We start from the raw sequence: 12,189 nt of genomic DNA, 5'->3' as shown, positions 1-12,189 counted from the left end.
AGGGAACCACACAGATAAAGGAGTGGTACAACCACTTCACAAATGAACACCCATCAGTGGAGAGTCAGACTCCCTTCTCTTTCGGCTTTTCACCAAGCTAAAAATGTCCCGAAAGGAACCAAATTTCAGTCGAGAGAAGACATCCTGTAGAATGAGATGGACCAGTTGTGCGCCAGCTCAAAAGAGGCGTTTCAGCGTGGCTTTTGACAGTGGCAGAAGTGTTGGGAGTAGTGTGTGCCCGCCTAAGGGGATGACTCTGTAGGAGATTCGTGTAAGAGTGTTGTATCTGAATACAAATACTTTTTAAGGTTGGATACTTTTTAAACAGTATGGCAAACCATCTTGGGGTCTGCAGTGCATTCGGATTTTCTCTTATAGTGTATCCATCTAGCAGTCTACTGTTTAAGAACAGTGGGAGATTTATTGATACCAGCAAACCATACGACTAATGCTTTGGTCTTGCCCACAGTGCAGTGCGTGACAGAAACATTAGGGTGCTTTTTAAGATCCGCTAGATTTATCAACAGTGCATATTCTGTATTGCCTAACCGTACCTATCATCATTTTTATTTCACAGCTCAATAGAGTCCCCCAAAGTTAAATTTTTTTAACTGGGACCCATAAAAAAAACCCATGTTCCTTTTTCAATCTGGTAACTTTCAAGAGAAAGTCGGCGAGATACTTACTGGTGTCCTCCTTCCAAAACTCGCAATGCCATCAGACAGTGTGAAAATGTGAGATCTGATTAGAAGAGCACCACATAACTGTACTGCTTTATTAAAAGTAATAATCTGGTAAGCGCATTTTCTTAAATTAATCCCAGTTAGAAAAACCTTTTATTTTGGGGTACTCCTATTGAGTTGAATAATAATGAAACGAAAATGATGAGTAGGGTCATGCGATAGGTCTTCTTTAACGGCAAATTGGACTTCATGTTATTTTCCAACACTTGTCTGCTGAAGATAATTGAAAATCGTGATGGATACTAGGACTAGGTAACTTAAAAGCACACTACCTTTTCAGACAACCTATGCTCATCTTATAGCTTGTGTATGTCTTATCAGTCTTGTAATGTACTTTCATTAAAAATTGGTTTTTGCATTACCATTGTAAATCAAGTTTGAAGTGCAGCTCCTCTGCAATCCACTGCATGTTGTTAGGAATTCAGCTTCCATAGTAACTGAGACCTTTGGTCAATGTCATAGGTGTGGGGATGGGGCTATCTTTACAGGCTCAACTCCCTGCACTCACACTGCTTTGCAAGCTGTCAGATCTGCAGACACACATAGTCACAGCATATATAGAAATCTCTAGACCTCTCCATACAACCCCAATTCGAAAAACATTTGGGTTGCTCTTTAAAATGTAAATTGCAAAGAAAAAGGTGATGTAATGATTTGGAAACCTTATATAACCATATCGCACATATCAAAAATTGAAACTGAGACATGTTTCCATTTTATTTTTAAAAAATTAACTCAATTAGAAATTGATGGCAGCAACACATCTCAAAAAAAAAAGTTGTGACAGGGTTAACAAAAGGAGGGAAAAGTGGTACTAATGAAAAACAGCTCCTGGGTCAATTTTCTACTGCATGAAATGAGCATGTTAGAGAGGCTGAGTCTCTCAAAAGAAACCGAGAAGAACACTGTGCTCCATGGTACAAAGGGATTATGCACGCTGAGCAGAGAACCAGAGAGAGAGAATAATTGAAGAATACTTTGACAGCAACGCATTTCTGTGCCATGCCAAATGAAGGCTCGGTTACGGTATGGAAACACATTGCTGTAAAGGAATTCTTCTGTTATTCTGGCTCTCTGGTCCTCTACTCATTGTACCTGATCCCGCTTGGATATTTTTCTTCTAAAAAACAAAGATGGTCAGAGTTTTTCTGTGCCTCAATTTTTAGATGCAGTTTTTCACAATCTCAGAAAAATTTAAAATTGTGAAGACTTTGAATATCGCACCATCTACAGTACATAAGAACATCAAATGTTCAGAGAATCTGTAGGAAATAATGTGCCCAAAAGACAGGACTTATGGTCAATACTGGACGCACGAGATCTACGGGCCCTAAAACAGGTATGATACTGTAATGCAAATCACTGCGGAGGCTCTCGGATACTTCCAGAAATCATTGTCCGTGAACACACATTTGTGGACTGCACAGCGAACTAAATTAAAGCTGTATGATGCAAAGAAGAAGCCATATATCAACACAATCCAGAAACGCCAGCGTCTTCTCTGGGCCAAAGCTCTGTGGTCAGATCAATCAACATTTTAAACTGCTTTTGGAAACCACGGATGCCGTTTCCTATGGACTTAGGAGGAGAGGGGCGATCTAATTTTGTTATCGGCGCACAGTTCAAAAGCCTACATCTTGGATGGCATGGGGTGGCAGTAGTGCCTATGGCATGGACAGCTTACATATATTGAAAGACACTATCAATGCTGAGCAGTATATAGAGGTTTTAGAAGAACATGCTCCCATCCAGACAATGTCTCTTTCAGGGAAGGCCTTCCATATTTCAGCAAGACAATGCTAAACCACATACTGCATCCATCACAACAGCATGGCTTTACAGAAGAAGAGTCCGGCTGCTGAACTGGCCGCCTGCAGTCCAGGCCTTTCTCTAATAGAAGACATTTATCGCATTATGAAATGGTATATGGCAAAGACGACCCCGGACTGTTGAGCAGCTAGAATCCTACAGATGTTTATAGACTGTTGTGAAAAGAACCCGGTATGCTACACAATGGTAGACCACTTTTGTGAGATGTGTTGCTGCCATCCATTTTTTTTTTTTTTAAATGAGGTAAATTTTTTCAGAAATAAATAGAAACAGGTCTCTCTTTCACCTGCTGATATGTGTTTTATGTTCCACTGTGGATAAAATCTGGTTAAATGTGATTTACAAATGATTGCATTCTTCTTTTCTTTACGTTATATACCATCGTCCCAACGTTTTTGGATTTGTGGTTCTATATGCTCTATCTACTGTATGCTGTTACCATGTAAACGCACAGGACCTAGTAAAATGGCTAATAAAGAACAATCCAATAGGATTTATGCTACTTTGCCCACAGCCAACTACGGGCATAATGCCTACAACATTTTTTTAAAAGTGCACATACCAGGTTAAGTAAATCTGATATCAGGAGGAGCATTGCAAGTCTGAGAGTTGTGTAAGTGCAGGGAAGCTGAGCCTGTGAGAACAGCTGCCCCCCGCAGCTAAGAAAACCTACTAGGCCAGGGAAGCTGAATGCCTAAGGCCACTCCCATACAGGCTTTTTTTTTTTTTTTTACAGTGTTTGGCGGGCATTTGTTACGCCTACTAAAAAACGCTGTACTGAGCTTCCATTCATTTCAGTGGGGCTTCTCAGATGAGTGTGTTGGCAAAGCATTTTTAGCGCACGCTTAAACTAACACTGTATGTTCTATTTTTGTGCGTTCAGCACGTTAACGTACTACATCACCCATTGCAATGATGGTGTGTTAAAAAACACTGTCAAACGTCGTAAAAAATTTTCTAAAATGCCGCATTTAAAAACGCTGTATTTTTATAAATGCTTGTTTGAAAGTGGCCTAACTGCAGGCAGAGAGGCTGAACTTCAGCCTAGATTTACAGTGTAAGGCCACCTGCACGCGGCAGAGCCAGATTCTGCATGCGGGAGCCCGCAGCGGAATCCGACTAACAGCAGCCAGCGACCCTACGTACCTGACGCTTTTCCTCTTCACCTGTACTGTGGATGGTCGCGGCAAGCCACCATCTGAAATGGACAGTACAGATTATTTTTTTCAAATGTTTATTCTTCCCACACTATCGCTAGGTGATGAGGCAGAATCTGCCACCTGTTCATAGTCTTAATTGTGGATGGCCCACTGGAAGCCGTCCGCACGGAATGTGCGCAAAAATAGAGCATGCTGCAATTTTTCCTCCGCTCGCAGAAACGGCAATTGGTTTCCACAAGTGTGAAGGAAGAATCGATAGCATGCTATGGACGGTTTTTGCTGCAGATGTATGGTGCGGACTCCGCAGCAAAAATCTGTTCGTTTGCAGTTAGCCTAAGACAAAGAAAAATGTAATAAAGTATTTTACAAGATTAATGAGACAGATGCAGGCTATCGGATGTGCACAAGGTGTCTGGAAACTAGTTTCCTTTTTAAGTCCAAATACATTTTTAAGTTTTATCAGTAGTTAGTGAAAAGTATTTTATGTATATACAATATATTCTCTTTTACATATTACATTGATACTTCATCCACACTAATTTGTCTAATGCACCTTAGGAACCAAACTCCTCTGGCTCTCGATTAAACTGGACATGTTTATTACAGCACTGAATGTATAAATTATAGATCTTGAACCTTTTACTTATATATTTCTTTACAATTCTTCATACTGTTTTTCCTACATCTTGACTGTGCAGTGAGTTCTAAATGTTTAGGAAGCTGGCTGCATAACCTCTGCAGCGCCACCTATTGGAAGGCAGCTTTCCTGCAAGTCAGTGTTAGACTCTTTTATATAAACCATGTAACAATGACTGAGAATTCAAAGCCAAGCCAGAATCCATACACAGACAGCTGTTTCGGGGTGTTTGCCCCTCATCAGTGTGCAGTAGGTTTCTGGCTTTGCTAGAGAAAGGCCTGCGACGCTATCTTTCCTCCTTAGGTAGAGCACTTAGAAAGCTGCCTTCCAATAGGTGGTGTTGCAGAGGTATTGTTCCATCTCCCTTATTTGCTTATAACCCAGAGGAGCATGAATGGCCTTGCAAGTCTCCTCACTCACTCGCCTTCTAGGTGCTCTCCCTAAGGAGAAAAGATAGTGTTCCTGACTTTTGTAACATTCACATCCTATTTGTTTCAAGTGAGAATGGTTTTGAAGAAGGCCTCAGCACTTTGGGTTTGATATCTGGACTGTTCGCTGCAATGTGGTCTGCAGGGTATGTACTTCTTTATTCTTCATGTTTGATTATGCTGCGATTCCTTGCAGTCATCCCTTCAATGTACAATATAGGTGAGGTTTGCAGTAAAAATCCAGCACCTTTCTGAAAAATCTGAAAATCCACGTTTTGCTCTTTTTCCCTTGTGGAATTTCTGCTGAATGCCAATGGAATTAAAAAAAAAACATCCACATGTACTATTTTCTGTACTGTAATTTGCTGCTCCTTTTGCATTTGTGGAATCCTCACACTAAATCTGCCACATCTGAATTTGCCCTAACTGCGGAAACCACACATTACTACCCTGCAGCAGTGGTTGGGGGGCAGCACAGAATAGCATTACAGGTTGCATGTGGCTCTTGGACCACTGTTTTTGTATACCTGGTCTAAAAAGACACTGGTGACAACACCTTTTTAGGAAATTTTGAATGGTCAACAAACCATTACCACTACAGTCATTAAAGGAAAACTTTCTGTTCACTGAGATTTGACACGACTCTTAAAGAGGAAATTAAGTCATCTGGTATATCTCAGGGGATCATTTTAATATGGTTAAATTACGTAGCCCTGCTCATAGATTTCAGTATGGACATAACCGGATCATTCAAATGACTTCTAGTTTCCGTAGAGAAATAGTGCTCTAAGGTAATAGGCTCCATCACTATAGAATAGTTTGTTGGGCTTTAAAAAGACACATGTTCATCCAGTTCAGCGTATAACCCCACCTACCCACCCAATATTGATCCAGAGGAAGGAAAAAAGATGAGGTAGAGGCCAATTTACCACATTTAAGGGAAAAATCCCACTTGACTCTGATCTGGCAATCAGAGTAATCCCTGGACATGGTGTCATACAGTACCTATCATTTTATAATTTTATGGATTTTTTGTAATAAAAACAGAATAAAGGAAGTATTTTTAGGAAGCCAGCTTTTCTCCTTTTGCTAATCCCTGGATCACTGACCCTTCTCGAGTAACTAGTAATTATTAGGAAATTATAGTACCAGTGTTTCTGGTGGCGCAATGCGCCACACAGCTGTGCTACTTGGTACATCCATTATGATCCCCACACATCTCATACACACACAGCTCTACTACATCCATCCTAATTCCCACACATTACACACATAGCTCTACTACATGCATGCTGACCCCACACATTACACACAACTGTACTATATCCATTCTGACCCCACACATAACACACAGCTCTACTACAGCCATCCTGACCGCACACATTACACACACAGCATATTACACATACAGCTCTGCTACATGCATCCTGATTAACACACACACAGCTGTGGTACATCCATGCTGATTTCCAGACATCACCAGGGCATCATCAGCCCCTGGTCTCCACCAACACAGATAATCCTATGATGGTGACGTCATCACGGGTCCTGGTAGCTGCTGTCAGCTTATGCAATGTACTCTACCAAACTGCACAATAGCTCCTCCCACAACAGTGATGTCACTGCAAGTCCTTCAGCCCACCAGATCTCTGTGGTGGTGGTAGGTCGTTGTCTTCTGTCAGGACCGTTGAGTTGTGTCTGAGATAATAACTGCTTAATTGTATTCTCATTTTGTTATTTTTGTGCTCCCTTTCCAAGAGCCCTAACTTTGTTGTTCTTCTGTCAGTCAGGCTCTTTTTATTTATATATATATATATATATATATATATATATATATATTGATTGTAGGACCTGTGATGACATCACTAGGGGGGGGTAGAGTGATGACCTCACCAGGGGCGGAGCATGAGAAGCGTCCACACACATACATACTAACGGACAAGTGGTTGTTAGTAGTTTGATTAGTGATTATAACCTATAATATTGACAGTGCTTGTGCTGTTAAATTGGAAATATGCTGCAATGGATGAAACTTGTCTCACTTATATAATTTATTGTACCCCCCCTTTTTTTTTTTTTCTTCATCCAAACTTCTTTTTCTGAATATTCAGAGCATTTATTGGCCCGACGCTTGGTGGATTTCTGAATGAAAAGTTAAATTTTAAGTGGGCAGCTGCCTGTCAAGGACTTCTACCTCTTGTGTCTGTAAGTTATACAGAATTGTGTATCAGCATTATGTGATAGAAATGATAATGATATTAATATTCAGCATTTTGTCCTTTTGCAGTTTGTACTGAGTTTAATATTTTACACTTGGGAAGCACATAAAAGGAAAAAAAGGTGAGATTTTCACAGCATGATTAATGAACTTTGCAGGTTTATATTTTAAGGGACGAATCTCTCTCACAAGGTTGTAGGTCAGCTTCCAGCCCTTGTTACTCAACTCTAGAGGTTTTTTTGCATGTGCTGATGGCTACTTTCCTCATCGCTAGTACTTCCAATTTGTAGTCACTGCAAACCATTGACCGTATTGTGGTTGAATGCCGATACTAAATATCGATTTGGTGAATCATTAATGAAAGTGCAAAGCTGAAATGCAATAAAATATATTATATACCTGTGTTATGATCTGAAATGAAAGTCTTCCGTGATGGCATGTTCTTGGTTTAGCAATTTTGTATGGCTTCTGCATTGCTAAATATAATAATTCAGCTGTGTAAAACTTCTACATAAAGCAATGACATACAGTATATAGTTTAAAGTGTCACTATCCCTTCCCTTGACCAGAGAGAGAGAGAGAGAGACTGACTCTTACTGCTATGGGTTTATCCCCCATGGCTCTGCTTTCTCTCCCTGCTATGGGGGATTAACCCATAGCCCACTATGGGGATCCCCGCGGGTTATTCCCATAGAGCAGAGAGAGTGGACAGGGCTACATGGCATCTCACAGGGATTACCATAGCAAAAATGGAGGGGAGGGGCTAGTGGCAGATCCTGCTAGACCCGCCTCCTCCCACGCTCTTGGAGAAGCCCCCGGAGAAAGCCCTGTAACACCCTCCCCCCCCCCCTCTCTATCCCCACTATAGGGAAATCCCTTGGGGAGAGAGTTGGAGGGAGTCCCCTACTGCCCCCTGCTGCTGGGGAATTGCCCAGCAGCAGGGCTGGAGGAATACCCTGCTGCTTACAGCAGGACATTTAAAACTTGCTGCCCAGAAGGGGAGCCCACAGGGATTAACAGGAGTTTACAGCTGGACATTTAAAATGTGCCTCTGGGCAGCAGGTTTTAAATGTCCTGCTGTAAGCAGCGGGGAATCTTATTTTCCTGCACAGGAGTTTCCATAAACTCCTCCTCCTATAGGAGTCAATGGAAACTCCTGCGCAACTCGCACCAAAGATAGGTTTGATCCTATCTTTTCACGCAGCACGGACCTGCGATGCGGGCATTGTAGCCACTTATGTCCTATATTTGTTAGATGCGCTAATTTAGTGCATCTAACAATCGTTCATGTGAAACCATTGGTTCCTATAGAAGCGCTTTCTTTGCGCACCTCTCATGGGCAAAAACAGAGCTAGTCTGAATGAGCCGTAATGGAAAGGCAGGAACATAGGTTTGTCTATGAACCTATACACCTCTCTACTGTGCAGTCCCACCAGAGCACTTCCGCCCCCTTGTTCCAGTGATCACTTTAAGGGACCTTTCACATGTAAGGAATATTTCTGCAAGACACACCTAAAGACGCCAAAAATTCTTCACCAAAATCTGCAAGTATACACATGGGTGTTGGAGCAGAAATCCAGAGCAGCAGATTAAGCTGCATCTTTTGGTGCGTCTTGCTAAAATATTCCACACATGTAAAAGGACCCTCACATGTCAGATGCTTTTTCATACTGCAGAAAACCTTTTAACCCCTTCACAACTAACGGCATATACTCTTGTTTGCCGGGGTGGTGTATGCAATTAGACAGAAATGAGTGTTAAATGATCACAGCCATTTAACCACTTAGTTGCCACCTTCAGTGCTCTCTGCACTATTTAAGTGAGGGTCCTACATTACCCCAAACCCCCTATTGGCATGATCGTGGGGTGCTAATGCATTGCAGTAACAGCCTGGGGCCTTGTGAAGTTGCAAATGCTCCCAGGTCTGCCACATATCATCAGGACATAGAAGGCAACAATGAAAAGTTCAATATACCGCAATACAGATGTATTGCAAAAGTATATTAAATGATCACATGTTCAGGTCCTTTAGGCAGATTTCACACAGCTGAAAAAAATCACACGAGATTTGTTCGTTGTGAGAGTGTAGGGAGCCTCAGTGGGACAAAAAATGTATGTAAAATATATTAAAAGTTAAAAAAAAAAAAAACCTTTTCCCATTCTTCACAAAACATAATTGGTATCACTGCATCCATAACGATGTAACCTCTATTAAAATATCTCATTATTTATGGTGAACATTGTAAAAAAAATTACACCATGCCAGATTTCCTTTTTTTTTCTCCTATCCATCCTCACTTTCAAAGAAAATTGAATATAAAGTGATTAAAAAGTCACCTTTTGCAGATAGAGTTGTAATTCTTAATGTCACCATTTAATGTACTATATGATGTATTGAAAAGCTTTTAAAACTTATAGTGGGGTTAAATGGAAAAAAACTTGCAATTGCATCATTGTTTTTTTAGATTTGTTTTCATGGCATTCATGGTGCAACAAAAACGTTTACATTTATTCTGCATGGTACAAATACGCCAATACCAAATTTTATATAGGTTTTTGATTTTATTGCTTTTAAAAAAATGAAAGAACCTTTCAATAAAAAATTGTCACCATATTCAGATTTTTTTTTGCTGGGTGACCTGAAGTTTTTTTATTGCTTCCCTTTTGTGGTACATTTGACTTTTTGATCCCTTTTTATTCAAATTTTAAGGAGACTGGGTGCCCATTAAAATGCCATTCTGGCATTATGTCGTTTTTGTTTTTCTTATGATGTTCACCTGTTTTAATTATTTTCCTCCCTGTGTGATAATTGCTGCTTATGACAATTAAACATGCAAATGTGGTCAGTGCTGCCATACAGACTTGGAGCGGATGACTGTAGAACAATTGCACATTTAGCCTATGGGTATAGTCTACTCAAGTACTACTAATAGATGTAAACCATTTGACTGGTATCAGCAGTATGCCTTTCTCTTGACAGGTCTCGTTCTATGGAGATAAACAGTACAGTTCAAGAAAGAGAGCATTTGCTACAAGAAACATGATAAAGCCAAGTGAAATCTCCATTTTTCTGTAGTTGTCTTTTTTATTATTCCGATGCCTTTTTGAGATATAAAGTTGGTGCTCATATACGTTTTTCACCATCTTGCGATTGAATTGTCAACTTTTCATTTCCATTTGGTTTGGTAAAGTGAATGTATACTTTGGGTCAAGTTTAACCACATAATAATAGTGGTGCATTTCTGGGCAGAGAGTTCCTCACCATCCATGTGAGCGAATCCCTTCACACGTACAGTGAACTTGTCTTTATCAGGTACTAATGCAGGTCGCCCAAATGTACCACAGCTGATACCTCATAAAATTGCTAACTTTATTCAATGTTTTCCCATTTGTTGTATTTTAAGATTAGTTTCCTAATTAAATTACTAGAATTTCTAACGTGTTAGATTTAATCTGTTGAAGAAAAACACTATTTCACAGATCCATGAAGTGTGGACATACTGAAAAATGACTTAGGACTAATACCCATGGACGAATTTATACCACATTCCCCACGGTGGAATAAAGCAGCTATTAGGTTCTATTGAACCTAATAGCTAAGTCCTCTCATCCGGGATTCTGCCATGGATTTCCGCCGCGGAAAAAAAATAGCGGCATTTTCAATTTTACCGCGTTTTTCCACGGTGGGAGGTCTCCAATAATATAGTATTAATGGAGACGTTTTTTTCCACGATCGCCAATGGGGACTTTTTTGTTTTATTCCCGCGGCATTCCCATGGAGTAAAACCACGGGCGTATCCTACTCTGTCCATGGGCATGAGCCGCATGTAGTACTCTAGGCCTCATGTCCACGGGGAAAATCGGGCCCGCTACGGATTCTACATGTAGAATCTGCAGCGGGTCCCTCCTGCCCCGCGGACATGAGCGCTGAAAAGAAAAATAAATGACAATAAACTCACCTCCCATCCGCTCCGTTTCTTCTCTTCGTGGCGGCGTCATCTTCTCTCGTCGCGGCCGGATCTTCATTCTTCGGCTCGGCGGATGTGCACGATGACGTCGGTGACGTGCCCCGCGCAAGCGCCGGGCCGAAGCAAAATGATCCGGCCGCGGCTGAGAGAGGATGGCGCGGCGCCGAAGAGAAGAAACGGAGCGGGTAAGTAAAATGTGATTTTTGTGTCCCGCGGATCCGGACGGCTTCCATAAGCTTCAATAGAAGCCCGCGGGAGCCGTCCCCGCGGGAGACCCGCATGAAAATGGAGCATGGTCCAGATTTTTTCATGCTCCTTTTTTTTTAAAAATCACTTTTATTGACGATCCGCGGGTATTTATCTACCCGCGGGTGGTCAATGCATCCCTATGGGGTGCGGATCCGCGCGCGGGAGAAGAGTTAAAATCCGCTGCGGATTTTAATTCTTCTTTTCCCCGTGGACATGAGCCCTTAGGGTTTCTTCACACGAGCATATGCACAATTGCGCACTCTTTAGCACAACATATTTTTGGCTATGAATGAGGTGGATTTGCGAGTGTATGGGCGCAGATGCAGGGCAGTGTTTTTTGCACACGGGACACTACCACACCCTGATTTAAAAGGTTATTTAGCCTAAGAAGTTCCAGATGTGTTTCTTTCTTCATGAAATTGCACATTTGCACACATATTGAGCATGCATTTGCGCACCTCCCACAGACTTCACTGGTCTGTGCAAATTTGCACAAAAATAGAGCGTGCTGCATTTTTTTCCAAGCACGCATTAAAAAAAAGGAATGAGAATGAACCCATTCAAAACAATGGGCTCTGTTCTCTACATATTGTGTGTGCTAATACGCCTGTGCGAAGCCGCCCTAAGGACTTATTCACACGGCCATTGGCATTCAGATTCCTTTATCTGAACATTGCCATAGGAAACCATTGGTTCTAATAGCTGCGTGTTTAAGCGCATAATTTTTGCACGGCTAGCTCCCCGTGTGAATGAGCCCTAACACTCACACCAGGGAAATGACTGGGAAGGCAAGGTTAACACCTCCCTGGACTTAGCACTTCACCTAGTTTTAGCCCATAAGCTTAGCTTATTGGGCTAAAAGTAGGTGATTAAGTCTCTATAAACCTACTTCAAAGTTGTAAGTTAAATTCTATTCATAGTGCTTAAAGGTTTTACCAGTTTTTCGTTTCCTAAGA

At 41.3% G+C, this 12,189-nt stretch overlaps 1 protein-coding gene across 1 annotated transcript in view; it reads left to right on the top strand.

Annotated features, from left to right (window-relative positions):
* SLC18B1 (solute carrier family 18 member B1) overlaps positions 1–10,454 on the top strand; it is a 55,903-nt gene extending 45,449 nt beyond the window's left edge. Inside the window, exons 11-14 of the mRNA XM_066605599.1 lie at positions 4,870–4,944; positions 6,910–7,003; positions 7,086–7,138; positions 9,997–10,454. Coding sequence (XP_066461696.1) covers positions 4,870–4,944; positions 6,910–7,003; positions 7,086–7,138; positions 9,997–10,060 — 286 coding nt within the window. The 3' untranslated portion in view covers positions 10,061–10,454. The remainder of the gene's footprint in view (positions 1–4,869; positions 4,945–6,909; positions 7,004–7,085; positions 7,139–9,996) is intronic.
* Positions 10,455–12,189: the final 1,735 nt, after the last annotated feature.

The sequence above is a fragment of the Eleutherodactylus coqui genome, chromosome 1, assembly GCF_035609145.1.
Source record: "Eleutherodactylus coqui strain aEleCoq1 chromosome 1, aEleCoq1.hap1, whole genome shotgun sequence".
Lineage (NCBI taxonomy): Eukaryota > Metazoa > Chordata > Amphibia > Anura > Eleutherodactylidae > Eleutherodactylus > Eleutherodactylus coqui.
Note: the sequence above shows the minus strand (reverse complement) of the source record. Positions and strands in the feature narration are given on the sequence as shown.